Raw genomic sequence first — 21,645 nt, 5'->3', positions numbered from 1 at the left:
CATCTTAATAAATTACTTCCAGGCTGTCTTCAGCAAAACAGATTACAAATCCATCTATTGATGTATAATATTATATCATATTTTAATTTTATGAAATTATTTTATCTGTTTTATCCCACACTGAGCTCATACAGTATGTTACAAATGTCAAATGATATATGCCTCTGGCTTGACAAAAAGATGGATTGTTGGTGAAGACCTTTTTTGGGTTTTTTTTTTTTTTATGGGGCAGACTTTCAATGACATCGATAAGTCTTAGTACAGCCACAATGATGGAGCAGTTTTGAACCATTTTCTAGAATAATTCTACCACTGGGTGTCATGCTTCTCCTGTTCAGTCGGCGAGCTGCTGATTGGTAGAAACAGCAGCGTCACTCCCTGCGTGCCTCGGTGACGCCCCACACTTTCCCAGCATGCAGCGGGTGATGTCTGAGGAAAGATGGCGGAAGGAGGAGCGGCTGATCTGGATACCCAGAGAGGAGAGGTCGCGGCACTGTTGAAAACACAGCTAAGAAAAGGAGACACCTGGTAAGACATGAGCTGAAACATGTTCAAAGATACTGCGTGGCCGCCGGCCGACTCTGCCGAGGCTGTCAACGCCATGAAGGATAAGAAAGCCGAGGTGACGGGCCGTGTTGACAGTTAGCTCTGAGCTAGCTAACGGAGCCTGTCAGCTTCATGTGTGTCAGCTCGGTAGGCTAGCGGTACTTGAGCTACCGTTAGCTAGTAAACTGTCAATGAAGAACTAAAGACCCTTCATTTCTTTTACACTGGCTGTTGTATTGTGGTTATTGTGTGCGTCACTTCCAAATTTGCACCTCTCTCTTTTATCTGATGACATAATTTCAATGCGGCTTCATTTCGTATGTTTGATCCAGTTAGCATGCTAATAGCTAAATGACTAGCCTTCCGAAGCTCCAAGTGGTTAGCCAGTCAGTGGGTTCAGCCGTCGTCTTCGGCAGGGCGGAGTCGGAAAAGAAGCACCTGTCAAAATCACAGAGCCAGCTGGCCAAGCATGCAGCAACCTGAACTCATGTGCTACTGTACCAACTATCATTCTGTGTCATATTAGCCTCTGAAAGCCAGATTTGTTTAGTGTCTTTACAGCGAGGTAACATTAGCATTCCCCCTGCCTTAGCCTCTCACTATTTACAGTGTACAAATAAAAACAAAAGTTTACACCTTTCAGTTTTTACAAGACCCTTGGACAATGTAAACTGATTAGCTGTGTCCCATTGTGCTTTATCAGATCTGAAATAACGCTGCTTGCCTTCTCTTTAGGTACCTGGTGGACAGTCACTGGTTCAAACAGTGGAAGAAATATGTGGGATATGACAGCTGGGACAAATACCAGATGGGTGACCAGAATGTCTACCCAGGACCAGTTGATAACTCTGGTCTTCTCAGAGGTAAGACGCAAGCCTTAACTTCTTAGACCTCCATTACCATAATGATAATACTACAAAGTCTGTTAGGCCTTTACATCACACCAAAGACCCCTGGTCACTCTAGCTTTATCATTCTGGAAGTAGCAACAAAGAGTTCAGAGGAAAAGGGAACAAAACCAACATTGTTGACTAACTCTATAGAGTAGCCTTTTTGTTGGATTTGTCGAAAGCTCTCCAGCATACCTTTTCTTTTGTGTCGTGTGAGACAGCCTGTTCACTGAAGTAAGCGTTGTCCCACAATATGCTTTCTGTCTGCCTGCTTGGTCGTAACTCTTTCTCTCACCCCCTCTTTACCTCTAGATGGGGATGTGATGGCCATCAAGGAGCACCTCATCGATGAGCTTGACTACATCCTGGTCCCAACAGAGGGCTGGAATAAGCTTGTCAGCTGGTATGGACTGACAGAAGTTCAGGAGCCAATTGCACGAAAGGTAAGGGTTCAGTCAAAAGCAGACTAGGAATGGGTGTAAAGGATGCAGAGTGTTGTTCTCGCTGAATTAATTAAACCAGCAATGGTGGATTGTTTTTAGATATGTTTTGTGGTGTGGCTCATTAGTAGCTCTGGTATGTAGTATGGCTTATGTTGGGTTGAAAGGGAGGAATGTGTGCTAATACAGCCATTTGACATCAGGAATGAAGCAAAGTTGTGAGAGAAATTTGGAACTCGAAAACTGTTACTCAGAAAGAAATAGTTAAGGAGACAAAGTTATATTACTTTAACAAAAGGAATAGCAAAACACAGTAAGTCATTGGATTGACTTTACTTGTAATGCTGTAGTGTGCACAGGAGCTGGAAACGCATAAATGCATGAAAAGGAAGCAACAGTGATTTTGTTTTTCATTCATTTTCTTCAGCATTTATTTTGAGTTAATACATACTTTTAAACATAATTTGGTAAAGTGAGTTAACAACTGAATGGCTGCATATTTGGTAAATGTGGATAAGACATAAGAGCACTTCATTATGGCGGCTACAGTTTAACAGGAGCAACAGTATCAGATGCCTGCTTCAAATCTCGCTAGTCATGGCATCATGGCTGCTAGAAGAGGTTCCTCTGTCATTCTCTCTCTCGTTCTTTCTGCCCCCCCTTCCAATGACCCTCCCATTTTGCCATGTATGTCGCGGGACATATCGGGTGGCCACAGGGTTTCTATTTTCAGGCAACGCTCTGGATGACTGAAAAGCTACATGGAGCGATCTGCGAGACACAACATGCAGGAGGTTCATTATTACTTTTCCTTTTTTTCAAAACTCTCGTTTCGCCGCTGAGTTGAAGCATTAAAAAGGATTTAGGAGGATTGTAGTCACAGGTTTGGCGCTGTGTTTCCTTCCGTTGTCCTCTTCTGGTCTGATTGCCAACACCAGCGGAGTGTTCCTGTGTGTCCTTGTTTTTTGAAGTGGAGGAATGCCGGCTGAGGTCACACTGAGAGGAGCAGCGTAGAAGCTTCTGAGAGGAGTGCGAGAGGAATAACCAGTATGGGAGGAGGAAAGGGGGGGTGGGTGGGGTAAATGGTTTTGGCTCGGATCTGATTTGAGAAATTTGGCGATGAGTTGTGCTTTTGCTCTGAGTTTACAAACACATGGATGTTGTGCTGAGGGGTAGGGTGCACCTACCCGGGTATTGGGGTATAGGGTAGGGAAGGGTTGGGGGGATAATCTGATCTGTGTGTGTGTGTGTGTGTGTGTGTGTGTATATATATGTACATGACTGTTGCAGTTCTTTAGGAGAGTTGTCAAGTTGGTACTGTGTGTATATAGCCGTGTGTGTGTCAGAGGGGCTCAGCTGTGAAATAAATAGGCTAGGACCCCTCAGCTGTTTCCACGAGGTGCTGCTAATTTAGGCACTTCACTCCGACACTGCTCCTATCAGGACACCGCATGAGTGGCAAAGCCAGCAGTCTGTGCTCTGTTCTCCATGAGAGCTGAGGGTACTAAAACCCCAAATTTACACTTTCAGTGTTTAAGGTTGCAAATAATAGTTCCCATTCAAAAAAACCCAGCTTATTTAGGTGTTGTGTATTTGGTTTTCAGCTGTAAAAGCTAAGCAGGAGCCTGTGTTTTCAGCTGATTGAGTGACAGCAGAGATTAACTTTGGTTTTGACCACATTCAGTCTTGTGTTTTGGATTAACATCTACTTGTTGCTGCATTATGTTTCCAAATTCCACCCCTTTTACTTGGTGCAATCAGCAAATGTAGTCCAGATATAACATAGAGTTAATATTAAAGCCAAGTAAAGTAAAATTCTTCTATGATGAGGGCTTTGAGTTGGATAGCTGTGGCACAGGAGGTAGATTGGGTCGTCAAGTAATCGAGAGATCGGCTTTTGGAGTCCTCCCCCGGTGTGCATTTTGAAGTGTCCTTGGGAGAGACACTGAACCCCAAAATTGCTGGCATAGATACTGGGTGTGTTAGTATGTGTGAATGAGATAAGACAGTGATTGGGCAGAGTGGCACCTTGCACAACAGCCTCTGCCATCAGTGTATGAATGTGGGTCTAAATGCCATGAATGTGGCATGCAGTGTAAAGCGCTCTCAAGTGGTCATAAGACTAGAAAGGTGCTATATAAGTCCAGTCCATTTACCTTTTAGTTTAGTATGCATGTGTTGGTCTCATGGAGCTGTTACAAAGAATGTGACGTGTTTATACATTTTCTGCGAATACTTTTATTTACCTTTTTTTATATTTGTCATGGTGTCATGTATTAATTACGGGCAACATTTAATAATTACCCTGTGTTTTCTTTCCAGGTGGTCGAACAGGGTATGTTTGTGAAGCACTGCAAGGTGGAGGTGTACCTAACAGAGCTCAAGCTCTGTGAAGACAGCAACATGGACAATGTAATCACCAGACGCTTCAGTAAAGCTGACACAATAGGTATGTCTCAGACACTATGAAGCAACGTGTTATTTCCACTGCTGTTTTACTGAAACAACCTTCAAGGAGTTGACTTGAATTCAATTAGACCTCATATTTTCATAGGATGGATTTCCACAAATTTTCGCTTTCACTTCTTTTAGCTGGGACACACATAAAGAAAATGTTACCTTGAGTCAAAACTCTAAATGCTTGTCTTTAAAACAGCAATCAAATCATAGATTTACTTGGCATCACTTGTTGTTTTAGTTAGTACAACTAATAAAGCTCCACTTTTGTAAGAAGGGTTTTAATGGTACCTCTTTGTGACAATGATGTGCCACCACACCCCAAACTTATGCAGTGTGCAAAGACATAAGAATAGATTAATTTAATTTTTACTTTCTGCTTGAACAAGTATCATACAGTCTGTTCTCCCTCCATTCTGTAAGCAAGTGTAAGTAAACTTAAGGCTCTTTATTTTTTAACCATGTAATGTGATCCTTAGGCTCTTTCCTTTTTTGATAACTTTAACGCTTTGTTGCAGACATGATAGAGAAGGACATGAGGAAACTGTTCAACATCCCTGACGAGAAGGAGACCAGGTTGTGGAACAGGTACATGAGCAACACCTTTGAGCCTCTCAACAAACCTGACAGCACCATTCAAGACGCCGGCCTCTACCAAGGACAGGTAGGGACTTTTCTAGTTTTACCTGAAACTGTCACAATGTGTAGATAGTTTGAGTAGCTCTGCAAGGTTCTTTCCCTGGAGTCAGCCAAAAATTCAAAAAAGTATTTGACAAATTGACTCACAGCTGTCCAAATATGGCTTTGCTATGTGGACAGTTATTATCCCTGAGCTCAGTGAAATATGCTCAAGTTTCAATCCCACTTATCAGATAGTTTTTCCTTTTCCCTGCTCTCTGCCAGTCAGCCCTTTCAGGCCTCAGCAGAGTGGAGCTTCAGAAAACTCTTTGTTTGAATCTGTCCCCAACATGTCATGATGACCTGCAGAGGGCAGTCTAACTTATCTCAGGGCCACATTCAAGCAGGCACTAAAGGGATCTGAAAATAACCCTTTTTGGTTTTTGTTATTTAAAATAAACCATGAAATTGTCCAGTAACCCTCTTGAGAACTCACAACCTCTCTGTGTCAGCTGCCAGGGGGAGGCACATCGCCTTTTCTTGTAAGCCGCTTAAACTGTACAAGTATGTCCTGGCATCCACTTGGCAAGCGTTAAGAGCAGACACAGTCTCTATGCAATCCCAGTTTGATTTCGACACCTGCCCACAATGGGCCTGCAGGCTTCAGATCCCAGAGCTTGTCCTGTTCACCAGCAGCTGTTCCAGAGGATTGTTGAGCCTCGGACAAATCTCTGCTAAGTGGAACAGCGGATAGAACCCATCCCGCTCCCTGTCCTTCCCCATTAGATATACAGTAGCTACAGTAGGTAAAGCAACAGATATTTAAGCAGCAACATATCTTTGGCAATGGCATCATTTGCAGTAGATTATTTATGAAAAATGTGTTCCTTTTTTGTTCTGAACTGTCATCACATAATGTCATAATTTGTTTACCCTGGAAATATTAGTACGATTTGACTTTTTGTTCAAATCTGACAAACCAATTATTGGAATAAAGTAAGTGATTTGTCTACCTGTCTATCTATAAAGATATGCAACAAAACACAGATTTTTTTTAAGTCAGAATGCCGATGATGTACACAATTTCAGTTGACCGCTGTATAGGATGCAAATATTGTTTGCTATGCTTAAAACCTTTGAAAGCAGATGGAGCCCTCTTTTCTATTTGTCGTCTCCCACAGGTTCTCGTAATAGAGCTGAAGAATGAGGATGGCACATGGCCCCGAGGCTCCACGGCACCAAAGTGAGTGAACAACATATCACCTGGATTATATTGATGACTGAAGGAACAAGTTACCACAGATAAAAAATGCAATTTCCCCTGCTGAATCCAAACACAAAAGATTACACATTACACATAGACAGTGTAAATTTGTATTTTTAAGGACTCTAAAACACATTTAAATTTCCGAATACACTTGTTTAACACATTTAAAAGTTGTTCTGTCACTTCAGCACCTCATCATCTTCAAAAATTCCTTCTCCCTATGACTTTGCCCCAGACTACCTCTTCTGCTTGACCTTTTGTTGCCTACACATTCCTCTATTTATTTTAATTCATTTTCTTTTGATTTAATTGACACTCGCACACCTTTCTGGAACAGCCCCTTATTTTTCTCTACTCTAACTCATGATCTATTCTTTATCTTTTGAAGGTCATCTGGTGCTTCCAATCTCTCTGCTTTGCCAAAGATCTCGCCTTCATCTCTCACAAACAATCATAACAGCAGCTTCAACAGCAGGAAGTAAGGCTTAGTAGTGGGCTGAATAGCTGAGGGGTGGGTGTGGATGCCAACAGCCAGAGATGGAGTCTGGAGTATCGCTTAGCACAAAACACCTTGCTGCAACCTTAGATCATATCGGCTTATAAAGCTATAATTGGCTGAAGAAAGTCTGCAGAAATACCTTTAGTTTGATTAATTGAACTTCTTCCAAATTGACACAAATTCAGTGATAATAAATCAAAATAATCCCAGATTGCCTATCTTTGTTTTCTACAGATCTATCTGTGGCTGTATTGTGGGGCTTAAAGCTATCTCATGATGATGCAGTTTCAGCTGTAAGAGCTAATAGCTTGGAGGGGGAAGGGGCTTAACAGGAATTGATCTCTTTGGAAATTCTTCAGCGACAGCACTGCTCTCTATAAATGGCTTGTCTGTGCCTCTGGGTACCTTAGTCAGCATTTGTTAATATTTCGCATCTGATTTTCTACAGTACTGATTGACAGCTCTGTCTTAGGCTGCATGATTATGGTGAATGGGTTAATTAATTTACCCACTCTTAAGTCTTTCACTCAAATAGTGAAATATAAGCAATGAATTTGTGGCACAAATAGATTTTTGTTTTCATTAAGTTGAAGGAAATTTAACTGAAACAGACACTGAAACGTGTAGATAAAAATGTGTGTCATGAGCGTATGGCATAGCACTGTTATAAGAAGTTAGATTTTATAAAAATCAAGCCAAGAGGGGGCACATATAATGGAAATAAAAGAGGCCCTAGAAATGAGCCTTGTGGGACACCACATTTAATGGGAGCGGATGAGGACGAGGAGTTCTGATGAGTAGGGCTCCTTTGGTAGAGGCTGCACAATAGCATGTTTAAAACTGGAGGGGTTTCCATTTGCTAAACAGCCATTTATTATGGCCAAAACAAGTTTTATTTCAGATGTATCTTTAGCCCTTTCTACACAGACTTTCTGCAGCAGCAGCGCTATAAATTTGCTCCGCCACTGGAAAGATTGACGAGCCATATCATCATTTTTACTTTCAGTTTGGTTTCATGACACATTTGGTCTTTACTGCCTTTCCAACTCCCTGAGTCATTCTAGTATTTAACAATGCCCCTCACAACATTTGCTAAACAAACTTAGTTATTATTAATTATTCTTAAAGAAAACAACAGTTTTTGCTCAATCATGCAGCTTGAGTTATAGCTTATATTTTCTGATGCTTTCCTATTTACCATACTTACACAAGATGCAGTGAAGTGCTGTGATTATGAAATCACCAAAAATCTTTGAATATGAATCAGTTGAGTTTTCTTGCTATTCTAAAATCTAATTTGATGCTGTGGGACCCAGCAGCTCCGTTAGGCCTCTGGGAGAGAGCACTGCTCGCCTGTGGGTGGAGCTTTCGCCTCTGCTGTCCAGAAATCTTTACTGTCCCCTCCTTCCACCTTATGTGTGTGATTTGCTGCATGCTGAAGTGTGTCCTGTATGTATGCTTCAAAGATCAAGACACTCTGCATTGTATTTTTTTAAATAGTGTTGGAATGCAGAAATAATAGCGATAAGCTTGGCCACCCTGGAAAATCAATATTGACAAAGAAGGAAGGTGGTGAAATGAACTGAGCTCATCCTTCCTACACGCACTAGCTGAAAAGAAGTATTTTTCAGTCCACTATACTACAGCCCTGAACTTAGCATTTGGACGGTGAGGAGTGTAGTTGCACATTGTCATTTCACAGCTCTGCTTTACATTTGATAACAGTGTCATCTTTAGTCTGCACATGTGAAAGGAAAGCACAGAATGGGTGATTTGAGGAAATTGGATCCTCACTCCCAGCAGCCCTCCTGTCCCTGATTCTCTCTGGTGCCAGCGCTGTCGTTTCCTCTGAATTATGCATGGGGCCTCTTTTTTTCACATGAAGTGTTCCTGCATTACGTAACACTTGTCTTTTTGATTTTGCGGTTTTTGGCCTGGTCGGGTAAGCGTCAGTAGCAATGCTCTGTAACAGCAGTTAGTGTCACTGTCCCGCTAGGCGGTGTCCCCTCATTCTGGCAGGCAGTTTCGCTCTCTCTCTCTCTCTCTTTCGCTCTCTCTCTTTGTCTCTTGGTCTCTTTACCTCTCCTCTCCCCTGAGCTCATTGCGATGCGCACGTTCCGCAGTCTAAGTGACCTTCAGAATCCATTTCATCTGCTCCTCTCATCTACCTACCTCCACACAAGCATACCGGCCACTGCCATAAAACCAGCCCTTACTTCAGCTTATTTATTTAGCCCCTCCCCTTTAAAAGCTCACATAAGGACAGCCATGGCATATTAAAGAGGACGAAAGTGGGAGTGTCAAAGTGTGTGCTTCACTTAGGAGTGGTGCAAATTCACCAGGCAGAGGGGGTAAATGAGAGCGAGAACTTGTGTGTCGAGATGAGAGAGAACCCATTATCATGTGTGCAGAAGTGTAAGAAAAGGGGATAAATGGCATGTCGGCATGAGTGAACGTGTTAATGTGTCTCTATATCTGTGGAGGAGAGAGAGAGAGAATGGTAGAGAGATACTAAGATAGAGTCGGGCCTGTGAATACTGCAGCCTCAGCTGGATGCAGTGGATCAGCTGCTCCCTCCATCCCCATCTCATTTCTCTTCTGTCAGCCCCCCCCTCTACTTCCCCCTTCTACTGTCCGCCCCTCCCCCCTATTCTCTCTGCCTCTCCCTCCTCCCCTCCCTCTCTCTCTCTCTGTGCACCTCTAGCTTGGATAGCAGTAGTCTTCAGCATCCTTGCTGCTGCTGATGCTGCTATAAATATCTGCTGGTAGCCGTAGAGCGGCAGTGAGCAGCAGGCAGGCCAGAGGGAGGAGCAGAAGACCAGAGGACAGGACAGGACAGGACAGGACAGGGGGAAGGGATCTAAAGCAGAGAGGATAACAAGATGACAGGCGGTCGAGCTCGAAAAAGAAGAAGGGGGGAGAAGAGAAGAGAGGAAGGGGAGCTGCTTAGTTAGCTCTAGGAAAGAGGAAGAGTGTTTGTTTTTCTGTTTATGCGTCCTATGGTTTGCTCTTTGGCCTGTGCTGGACTTGGAAGTCAAATTCAGGCCTAAACTTGGTTGGGACTCCTTTCAAACTGGTACTGGAGCTGCACTGGGTTGAGCTAAGTTGCAAACTCAACAGTGGAGACTGGAACTGGACTCTCCTCCTGGCCTTTACAAACCACGTTTTTGAAACGGAACCTCAGCCGAAACCTCATCCAGGGTGCTGGTCGTTAAGTTTTGTGCGGACATGCGGGCCGGCATGGGCCGGGGCGGGGCTGAGATGTCATGCTCCTGTGTTGTTGGTGGTGCCTGAGGCCTGAGGCGGTGGAGCTGGACAGCAGGAGGGTGGACCATCGTGTGCTGAACTGCGAGGCCTCTGCCTCCACCGCCATCACAGCTGTTTCCCTTGACCAGTGGGAGCCGGAGACAACCAACACTGCTTTGCAGCCCTCCCAGAGGTCTGCTGATTGCTGCAGTTGGCCTTTAAGATCTCTCTGATTGTCTAGGAAGCCTGAGAGGGTCTTAGGGTCTTTTTAAGGGGCTTCATAGGTTTTGATCATAGTTTGGTTGTTTTGGTTAAAGATGAAACTGAAGCTGTATGTTTGCCTGGTGGCATTTTGAATGTATTGTTGAGTCTACTAACAACTTTATCTTGATTAAAACAGCATATAACATTTATGTAGCACTGTTATATTTATGTGTACAATAGGACATTAATGATCTTTTCTGCTGTTGGACAAACTCAGCCATCCAGCCCTCTATAACCTGCCTGCCGGGGCTTTTGTTTGTTTATTGCACAGTGTGAAGAACTCGAGCTATAGTCTGCCGTCCTATCACCCCTACAGCAACAGCTATGACTACTCAGACCAGAGCAGGCAGAGTGAGCGCTCTGGCCTCTGTGGACTCTCCAACCTAGGCAACACCTGTTTCATGAACTCTGCAGTGCAGGTAACAGCATGCATGGAAGTTTTCTGCAGCCCAAGAAAATATGTCATGTTGTATTAGTTCTTCAGAGTCTTTAAAGAGTTCTTCATAGTGTCAAGTGCTCGAGAAAGCCTTAATCCACCCTTTACCGATAAGTGTCCTCTCCTGCTTTGTGCCCCCCCTCAGTGTTTAAGCAATATCCCTCCACTGACGGACTACTTCCTCAAAGACAAGTACACAGAGGAGCTGAATGAGGACAACCCACTGGGCATGAAGGGGGAGATTGCCAGAGCCTACGCCGAGCTTATCAAGCAGCTGTGGTCCGGCAAATACAGCTACATCACCCCGAGGCCTTTCAAGGTAGCTACCTGGACAAACTTTAGAGGGATAGTTTCTCAACGCAGAACCAAAATAGTGCACTGTTTATGGATTATGGGAAGAGAGGGTCTCTGAGAGTGCTATGATTGTGTCGCTCACAGTAACTCATGTTATCTTTTACAGGCATAAGCAATAGCAATAACATGTCTTTGGAATATAAACCAGACTATTATTACTTCCCTGGAAGATACAAGAAGGAAAGAGCAGACCAGGAATGGCAAAACATATCTGTGTATAAAGTCCTCAAATATCTTTTTACATTCAGCCTCTTTTAACAACGGTAGTCTTGAGCAAGACTGCACTGAACTGTGGGGTCTATATCTATATGAATCTATGAAAAACCCAACTCTAACCCACCTGAGTTTGTCAAAGTTGTTCCCCTATGTCATCTTCTTCACGTGTCACCTCCAGACCCAGGTGGGCCGCTTCGCCCCGCAGTTCTCGGGCTACCAACAGCAGGACTCTCACGAGCTGCTGGCCTTTCTCCTTGATGGCCTTCACGAAGACTTGAACCGCATCAGGAAGAAGCCCTACATCCAGCTGAAGGACGCTAACGGCAGACCTGATAAGGTGAGATAATAGAAGATGAGATCACGACGGCTCTAAATTAGTTAAATTGTCTCCAGATATTAAATATTATGAAGGAGCCTAACATATTTAAAATTAGGAAGGAAAAGATTTGCGCAGTCCCTGTAAAATATTGTACATTACATTAATGCCTTTTCACATTTTATGTGGGTCAAATATGCCTATTTATAAGTAGTTTTCACAGGAAGGACTGTCTCATTTTTCACAGTTCTATGTTTATTTAGTATTTTTTGTAATAGCTGGTTTGTGTTTTGTTGTTTATCTCAGGTGGTGGCGGAGGAGGCGTGGGAGAACCACATCAAGAGAAACGACTCCATCATCGTGGACATCTTCCACGGCCTTTTCAAATCCACCCTGGTGTGTCCTGTCTGCTCCAAGGTGTCTGTGACCTTTGATCCTTTCTGCTACTTGACTCTGCCCCTGCCCATGAAGAAGGAGCGAACCCTGGAAGTCTATCTGGTCCGACTTGACGCTCTTGCCAAACCCACACAGGTAGCATTCACTGCCTGAAGCGTATTACCCTGACATTCTTATTCCACGTGAGGGGCTGTAGTTGACGGTGATGCATTTCTGTTTCAGTACAAGCTGACCGTGCCAAAGGTGGGCTACATCTCTGACCTGTGCACCTCCCTCTCCAACCTGTCCGGGGTGCCTGCTGAGAAGGTAGAAACATCACAGTCAGCTCTGCTCTGGGCAGTATCACAGTTTAATGCTGACATCTCCTCACACAGCACAAACCAAAATAGCTTATTCCCTTTTAAACTGTCCCTGAACACACCAGCTTCAGCAGCGAGCGGGGGAAACTTTTATCCTTTTTAGATCAAGGAAAGACTGAGAAGCTTAGTGAAAATACAAAAAAAGAGACGGAAATGAATTCACAAGGCGCAAATGAAACAAAAGCAACTTTTCAACCCCGACAAGTCACTTAAGTTCAAAAAGTATGCAGTCGTACTTTCTGCATTTCTATTCTGCTTTACCAGTGCACTAAACTCATGTTTCAGATGAATCAACCTTAATAATAATCAGAATAATTTGAATAATTTTCTTATTGTTTCCAGATGATTGTAACTGACATCTACAACCACCGATTCCACCGGATCTTTGCCACCAACGAGAACCTCAGCAGCATCATGGAGAGAGACGATATCTACGTGTGAGTGTGGCAGACAGGCAGACTCAAGTGTGACTTAAGTGTGAAACAGCCTTTTATAAAGTCTGACTAAGTTTCCGGTCTTTTAACATAAAAAAATCTAATTTTACACCTCCTGCATGGTGTCATTTCACAGATTTTACATTTAGTTTCTGATTTTTGAAGACTATCTTTAAGCTAGTGTTTACCTGCAGCATAATCTTTTAAAGATTACTGCTATGGAAATAAAGATGCACAAACTAGGATTTCACTTTTTAGTCATGCTTCTAAGATTGACTGAGCAGGCTTCTTTCTGCAGCTTTGAGCTGGCGGTGAACCGGGTGGAGGACACAGACCACGTAGTGATCCCAGTGCACCTAAGGGAGAAGTACAAACAGTCGGGCTACAACCACACCAGCACGCCGCTGTTCGGGCAGCCCTTCCTCATCGCCGTCCCCAGAACCCTCAGTGAAGACAAACTCTACAACATGATGCTGCTACGCCTCTGGTATGCTCATTATTTCTGTGTTTGATCATATCGTCCTTGTTGAATATTTAGATTAGCTTGATGCACGTCAACTGTGATAGCAGCTGATTAATTTATCTTACCCATAAGCCAATTTGGCAGCCAGTCAAGCAGATGTTAGTGTCATTTTGAAAAGAAGCTTCAAATACAATGCTTTTGTGTTTGCAGTCGGTTTGTACGATCTTCAGTAGAGGAGGAGGAGGAGGATTGTGAAGAGACGCAGACAACCAAACAACACACTGTCAATGGAAATGCTACTAATGGACTGCTGGAGGAGGGATCACCAAGTGAGTGAACAAACAACCACACATAAAAGATGTTACAATCAGATACTAGAAAGCGCTTCAAAGTCTTTTCCGTCCTCCCTCAGGCGAGATGGAGACCGACGAGCAGGACGACGAGTCCAGTCAGGATCAGGAGCTGCCCTCAGAGAACGACAACAGCCAATCGGAGGACTCGGTGGGCGGAGACAACGAGCTGGAGAACGGCGTGGTCGGGCCACAGAACTCCACCAAAGGCCAGCAGACGGCTGGGCACAACAGAAAGAGACTTTTTACATTCCAGTTCAATAACATGGGAAAAACGGACATCTCACTCATCAAGGAGGACACCAGGCAGATCCGCTTTGACGAGGGACACCTCCGACTCAGTGGTAGGGACCAGGATGAAGCAGAGAAGAAACAAAGAGGCTTTGTTAGAATAGAACCTCAAATCATCTAATATACAATCATTATCCATTTTATCACAGCACAGAATAGTAAATGAATACATTTGTAAGCACAGGGATAAATGAGCCTGCAGATGTGTAGATGAAATATCAGACTGAATCAAGATGATCACAAATTGTAATATCATGTGTGATTTGTGCATCTACATACTTTCCACCTTTTTTCAGACCGCTCTTATCTCTCCTTGGACTGGGAGCCAGAGATCAAGAAGAAGTACTTTGATGACTCTGTTGTCGAGGTAAAGCCAACATCAGCTTTCTTATACAGCTATTCATCTCTACAGTTAATGCAACAGAGCAGCTTGTCCACGTACTTTTCAGTGTACAACAAGTGCAGCTTATTTTCATTTTACAAAATAGGGCAAGGTGACCCAGACAGGAGCAACAGACCTTGAACATGTTGGTCAATGATTAGATGCCTGCAGCAGCTACTGCACCCTCAAAGAAGGTGTTAAACCTCCACCTTGTTTAATACAAGATGCAATGAATGGCTCAAATAAGAATAATAAACTGCACTGTGATCTGCTCTAAGATTTAACTTGGTTTTATGTAATCAATATAAATATTGAAAGTAGCTCAAATTCCATATTCGACTCTACTCATGCACCAAACCTGTCGTGTAAAAATACAAAAGACAAAGAGTGTGAGGCCACTTCAAAGTAAAGTATTCTCTCCTTTGTTCCATTTCGGGATAAGGATGTAATCCATGTCCACTGAGACACAACATTGTTATGAGAAGGGTTTTCTAACAGCTGTGTGTGTATGTGTGTGTGTGACTGAGAGCAGGACTTCGACAAGCACGAGAGCATGGAGTACAAGCCTCAGAAGAAAGCTTTCTTCAAGCTGAATGACTGCATCGAGCTGTTCACAACAAAGGAAAAACTGGGAGCGGAGGATCCATGGTGAGGCACTCTTAAAAAACACAGTCAAAACAAACATCTTAAAGCAGGTGGTGACACCAGCTATCAGCCAAATGCTGCAACACTTCATGGGTTCATCTGCATTTGTCTTGCAGGTACTGTCCAAACTGTAAGCAGCACCAACAGGCCACTAAGAAACTGGACCTGTGGTCTCTGCCGCCGGTGCTGGTCGTCCACTTGAAACGCTTCTCTTACAGTCGGTATATGAGGGATAAACTGGACTCCCTTGTTGACTTTCCACTCAGGTACACACACACTAACACACTCACACACACACGCATATACAGAGAGAGAGAGAGAGAGAGAGAGAGAGAGAGAGAGAGAAAAGGCAATAAATCACTGCAGAAGAATACTGCATCTTCAGCATAATATACATTGTTTCTGGTTTTCCATACCTGCACTATATGCTAACCCCACAGTATATACATATGAATAAATACTATTATGCAAATAAAGGCTCAACTAAAACACATCTAATGATTTTCCTTATGACAATAAGCTTAATTTAAAGAGGGGGTAAAATGCTTTTACGCATTTTAAGACATATATACAACGTTACAAAGTTGGATGTCCAGACTAAACGTGGGTGAAGTTTCAAATCTGTAGGTTAAAGTATGTTGGAGCAATAACCAGGCTTCTCAGCTCAGTCTGCAGGCTGCTGTGAACGCCAGGTTTCACACAGTTTTTTTCTACATGCTGCTACTTTTTTATGTCACAAAGCTGGCTAATTAGAAGAAGAAACCGGGCTTGTAGGGGCAGTGTTTCTTAAAGGGACAGAGCTGACGTGAGTCGTTTCAGGCAGAGACTGTATGAGGGTTTTTTAACTGTAAATTGTGCTAAGCTACTCCACAGCTATCACAGAATGAAATATGAAGCTTGAAACTTTACTGTGTCTATTGCGCATGTTATAGAAATTTTTCTCTTTAAGTAGATATTGCAAATTGTCACCAACCATTTTAGTCTACATTTTCTGTTTTAACCACACATCAGCAACAGTATTGAAATACAGAGCTGTATAGTTTCCGGCATCAAACACAACTGAGTATTTGTGTCTGCACTTTTTCTCATATGTCTCACTCATGCACACAGAGCACAAGATTTACTGTCTGATGTGTTCCCTGCAGAGACCTGGACATGTCTGAATTCCTGATCAACCCCAACGCCGGCCCCTGTCGCTATGACCTCATAGCTGTGTCCAACCACTACGGCGGGATGGGCGGAGGCCACTGTAAGATGAGCTGTTTAAAAGCTTTAAACCTTTCTACTGTTTTACTGCTGCCCCTCAGTGGCACATTGGCTTACTGTCATTAGTTTTTTTTGTATCTTATCAAATATAAACAGCAAAACAAGGCACCTTTTTTATTATAGCTATGTGTTCCTCTATACACCAGCATAATCGAGAAACATGCTGTGCATATACAGTGTTCATCATATGCGTGGAAACGGTGATCTATCTGGCTAACAAGCTTTATGTTATCATCAGTAGTGACAGGTGTTTGATGGGCCTTATCAAACAGAGCTTTGTTTCACTCTGAAGCTCACCACGGGCACGACAGCATGGGTTCTCTGAATTTTGCATTGTCATTCTGTTGTAATTACTGCCAACCATATGCTCTTGTTATTGTACACAGTTTTGAATATTTTGTCTTTGACTGGAGTTGTTGGGGACAGGAGTGTGTGCTTGTTATTTTTAGATAGATCAGTCCAAAGGATGATACATGCACAGATGTTTTGCTTATATTCATACACACTATAGACTACACAAAATGTATATGGAAAATGCTTTTTGTTGTATGAATCAAAGCTGTAAAGAGGGAAACCTGTATAACACTATTGTTCTCTGTTAATCTGATCCTTCTCAGATACCGCTTACGCCAAGAACAAAGACGATGGAAAGTGGTACAACTTTGATGACAGCAGTGTTTCTCCTGCCAACGAAGATCAAATAGTGGTGAGTATCCTCATTTGCAAAAAAAACAGGCACCAGTCCTGCTGTTTATTCATCAAAGGCAATAATATTGTTATGAATTGGAATAAATTATTAAATTGCTAAACAGTCTGATTCCTCAAAGACATCCAACTGTTCTGAAACTCCAAAAAAGCCGTAATAGAGTACTGAGCTCTTGCTTCTCTCGGGTAGTGGGTGTTTTGTTGCTGTTACTGTTCTTGGACTCTTCTTGATATACAGGAGTTGGCACTTAAAAATAATCAGCGATTGATTGAACACTCAAAAATTATGGAGTCTCATTAAAACGTGTTGATAGTCAGGGGTATTGAGAAGATTTGTAAAGGCTTTAACACCCACTGATGATTTCACCAGACATGGACGAAAAACATGTATTCAGTGAGTGGATTTGTTGGCTTCTCAAAGCACAGTGACAGCTGATGTAAAAGTCACCTTCTGCTGTTGGGAAAATGTGTAAAGAATCTCCATAATCATTGACAAAGATGGTGAGAAATGCAGAATAATCTATCTGATGCTCACATTCATTAATTATGTGCTTCTGAGTTATTGTAAAAACACCCAGAAATACATGGTGCACTGTTGGTTATTATACTTAAAGAGGGGGTATTATGCTGTTTGACATTTTAAGGCGCACAATGTTACGGTGTTGGATGTCCATACAAAATGTGTGTGAAGTTTCAAATCTGTAGGTGAAAGTATGTTGGAGTAATCCCCAGCTAAAAAAGTCTGCAGACTGCTGTTAACGCCTGCTTTCAGACAGACTTCTCCATAAGCTTCACTTAGTGATGTCACAAAGTGGAGGAACTCTATATTTGGGCATCTGCCCGAGACACAGTTCAAGGACACACCCACCCAGCAGCCCAGTCTGCCTCGGAATTTTTTTTCACCCCTCCATTGCTCATTAGCTCTGCTCGTCAAGTTGGTTAAAGAATGTCTTTGAGAAAGTGTTTCTTAAGCTGTGAAGGAAAGACCTCAGTGTTTACATTTCCAAAGGACACCAGACATTCATTTCAAGTCGAAAAAGTGAAGTTTAGTCTTTGCCGACAACTCGTAACACAGCCACAAGGAAGAAGGCATGCCTCAAACACTGAGTTTTGCCCATTGTCAGGCTTCGTAGAGCTGGCCAATCAAAAGACAGGCTTGTAGGGACGATGTTTCTTTAAGAGACAGAGCTGACTGAGTCGTTTCAGACAGAAGCTGTATGAGGGCCTGCACAGAGCACCAGTGTGAGAAGAGTTTTTTTTAAACTGTAAATTATGCTAAGCTACTCCACAGGTATCACAGAGTGATTAGTATTTTGCAGTTGTGCTTATCAGAAAATTGAAAATGATTTATCCGCCATGTGATTCTAGCATAAACAAATCCCATGTAAAGAACATAATAAACAACACAATAGTATCAATGTCCACACCCCAGCTGCGGCTCTTAATCTGATCCCATTGGTTCCCACTGAACTCTTCAGAATATGTCCCTTCAATTTAAAAATAGGCTAAATATGCGCTGCTGCTGTTTGTAGTAAATGTTACGTCAACAGGGTTAAATAGTGCTATTTTCAGTGAACCTATAATACACATTTGGTGCTCCAGTGAATATTTACAGCAGCAGGATGGAAATATGTGTGAATGAGTCAGAATATACTACAGTGTTTTTGTTCATGATATTGAAGGACTGTGTTACCCAATGGGTCGGTTTGGCTTACTGATGTGTTTTAAAGAGTCCTTGGACAACAAAAGAGCTCTATAGCTCTGAGGACTAAACTGCAATGCTTCTAACCAAGATCCATTCATTGTTGGTTTGAAACTTTTTATGGAATTTTTGGGCAAAATCAAATTAATAGTCATTATGTGTTTACCTAATTAGACATTAGCTTTGCCTATGAAAAGATATCCACACGCACTTAGTCCTTGGGATAGGCTGTAATTATTGCAGCATACTGATGACTCATTATCGAAGGTTTACAATAAAGAATTAGTGTTTAAAAGAGGTGTCCCAAGTTAAAAAGGAATTTTACTTTACTTGTGTATCTGATTAACCTTGTTAATTGTGGTCTTTCTTTTAGTCCAAAGCAGGCTACGTGCTGTTCTACCAGCGCCAGGACACGGTGAAAGGCACCGGCTACTTTTCTCTCGACCGGGAGGAAGAGGAGGAGGACGAGGAGGAAGATGAGGGAGAGGATGAGGAGAACAACGGAGAGGAGAGGCAGGAGAGAAAGGCCGCCTCCTCCTCTCAGGGTGCCTCGTCTGCCGCCGGTGCCGCCGCTCAGAGCGACGAGGAGGACCTGAACGAGAACCGGCGCAGGAAAAACGACAACGAGCAGGAAGACGAGGAGGAGGAGGAGGAAGAAGAGGAGGAGGAAGAGGAGGAGGAGCAGGCGCCGAATAGAGACGTCACCATGAAAACCAACTGAGGTAAAACGAGGACAGGGATAAATGGAGAGAGAGACTACGATCTTTCCATCCAAAGCCATATGGACACACAGCATGGCAGCGGGCGCCACCGGTCCCACCCAGTGGCTCGGACTCGGCCGCCTGACAGGCGGAGCCACTGCGGGGAGGACGGCTGTTAGGTCGGGGAGCTGCCGGGGTACGCAACTCTAAGAAATCAGGGCCCTCCTCTGTGGTTGGATCACTGTGTGTGAGTGTGTGTGTGTCAAGTGTGTGAGTGTGTCGCCACGTCCATTTGTTTAGGGATTGCTCACCTGCTCTCTGAAGAGACTCACTGAACGACATTGGGGGATGGATTTTGAGTTTTTCTGAATCACCCTCTGCTTTTTGTGTTCATTTGTTTTGTTTTTTTATATATTATGAGAGCGATGCATTGTTGGCATATCATTCTATCATTTAGACCTTGTAAATATTTTAAACACTGAATTATATCGGGTTGTCATGATGCCCTGAAACATTTTGAACTTGCACAATCACCAACCATCCACATTTTTTTATGTATTATTGCCAGACATACTGCAAATGACAACTGTCTCTCAGAGGGTTTCTCACATAAAGAGCTTAGGAAGCTGCCTTCAGCGGGCCAGTGGTGAGACGTGTCTACAGTCTAGACTGATCGTAGAGGAGTGATGCTCATAGTTGTGTGGTTTTATAAAGTTTCAAACAGCCAAACTGTCCTAGCATTGTATTGCTGCTGCTGCTACTGCTGTGATCTTGCATTTTTAGACTGATTATTAGTGTATCGGCATGAACCTCAGCGATTTAAGGTCCTGCTTCTGCTGTCTGGTCTCCTCTGTTGATAATTTATTTTTCTTCAAACCTAAAATAAACCAGGATTAAGAGGTTATCCAGCTAACTTTGCAAAAACAAACAGATAACATAGCATATTTAATCTGCTATAATGAAGTCTTCACATCCAGAAGCACTCTGTTTTAATCATAAAGTGCATGGATGGCAACAAATATCTGTTTAAAGTCAGCTGGAAGACTCAAACATCCTACGCCACAAATCTCCTCTTCAACCCTCCCTCTTAAGTTATTCATAGGTGGTGTTTAAAGCTTTACCATGCCTCCGCACTCTGTCTCCTCTTCATCTTCGAGGCGATGTGAGATTAGAAACTCTGGTGATTCCGCTGACATCAGATGTGTCATCTCTTGTTTGCATCACCGCAGCCTTAACTCTTAATCTCAGACCAGTCGCCTTTTCTTTGCACATTATTATTACCCCGTCTTTCTTGCACGGCCCCGTTCACACACCAAGATTCATGTATGAATGTCCATATGATTTGTCTGCATGTTACATCAGAGACCGTTTTTTTTAAACCCCACAAGAGGGCCAGAATGTATGCTGAATGGAATGAACACTGACCAGATGTATGTGGTTGATGCCTTTTGATTCTTTATAGGGCCAGATTTTCTCTTTTTTTTCATCCCTTTCTTGGTTTGGTTGAATGTGATGGTAATGGTTCTTCGCCTTTGATATAAGTTGTATGAATTAATGGGTACTGCAGAATGCGTCCCTTTCCAGAGGGGGGGAAATGCTTCTTTGTGGTCCTGAGCTTTGAGGATGGGGAAGGAGGGAGGGAGGGGGGGGAGGGACAAAACTAAAAACTACGGGGTGAGTCTGCCTAAAAGGCCTTTCAGCTTTCGGGATCATGATACAGTTAAAATATTTTGTGGCACATTGTTGCAGGGTCGATGTAACTCATGATAAAACTCTATTCTCCATGGTGGAGTGTTATGCTTTCTTTTTCTACCTGTTCTTTCCATTGTAAACAGCATTAGCGTACCTGTTGTTGCCTCAGAATATTAGATGTGTACCATGCCTTTATGAGCATCTCTGTGCTTTGACTTCAGTGGGCTTCACCGCCTCAGCGCTGCCTTGCTTTTTGGGCGACTCACCCCATCCTGACTGAGTGAGATGTGATTGCTACTATAGGCTTATACAATACTGTACATAAGAGTTCACTCTGTGAGTGCACATTTGATAAAGTTTATTTATTTATATGTAAGCATTTAATAATAAACAGACAATATATTTAAAACCTTGGCAAGACCTGAAATGTCCGGGTGGGAGGGGTCGGGTGGGAGGGGGAATGTGGCTTGAACCACACATACACACTAGTTTGCAAAGTCTTGCCTGTGCTCTTGTCAGGGAGGGAATATTTTTAAAAAAGGATGGTTCTGTTGTTTTGGGACTTTTTTTTGTAAAAATAATCCAGACATCCTTGCATGACGACATACCGGGGGTTTCCAGGTTTGGCTGCACTTGAGTTCACTTGGGTTTACATTTGAAATGTGCATGTGTATTTATACACAATCTTCAATAAAGTTGTGTAAAGCTTC

The 21,645-nt window shown here is 42.9% G+C and overlaps 1 protein-coding gene across 4 annotated transcripts; it reads left to right on the top strand.

The window, feature by feature from the left end:
• The first annotated feature begins 427 nt into the window (after positions 1–427).
• LOC138599396 (ubiquitin carboxyl-terminal hydrolase 15-like) lies at positions 428–20,862 on the top strand. 4 transcript variants are annotated; one of them, XM_069671055.1, is made up of 22 exons: positions 428–528; positions 1,282–1,409; positions 1,749–1,879; positions 4,199–4,325; positions 4,852–4,997; positions 6,133–6,194; positions 6,607–6,696; positions 10,499–10,646; positions 10,809–10,982; positions 11,412–11,570; positions 11,856–12,080; positions 12,168–12,251; positions 12,647–12,741; positions 13,037–13,225; positions 13,412–13,530; positions 13,614–13,895; positions 14,139–14,209; positions 14,757–14,872; positions 14,986–15,135; positions 16,015–16,118; positions 16,753–16,841; positions 18,916–20,862. In XM_069671055.1, exons 1-22 carry the CDS (start codon positions 440–442, stop codon positions 19,261–19,263), a joined length of 3,126 nt encoding a protein of 1,041 aa, XP_069527156.1. In that variant the 5' UTR covers positions 428–439; the 3' UTR covers positions 19,264–20,862. The 4 variants fall into 4 exon arrangements, with proteins under 4 accessions (XP_069527156.1, XP_069527154.1, XP_069527153.1 ...); XM_069671053.1 differs by lacking the exon at positions 6,607–6,696 and having other exon boundaries at positions 440–528; positions 10,544–10,646; XM_069671052.1 differs by lacking the exon at positions 6,607–6,696 and having other exon boundaries at positions 440–528.
• The last annotated feature ends 783 nt before the right edge of the window (positions 20,863–21,645 follow it).

The sequence above is a fragment of the Semicossyphus pulcher genome, unplaced genomic scaffold (assembly GCF_022749685.1).
Source record: "Semicossyphus pulcher isolate SPU_LCO1_2020_fin unplaced genomic scaffold, fSemPul1.0.p SCAF_20, whole genome shotgun sequence".
Classification (NCBI taxonomy): domain Eukaryota; kingdom Metazoa; phylum Chordata; class Actinopteri; order Labriformes; family Labridae; genus Semicossyphus; species Semicossyphus pulcher.
Note: the sequence above shows the minus strand (reverse complement) of the source record. Positions and strands in the feature narration are given on the sequence as shown.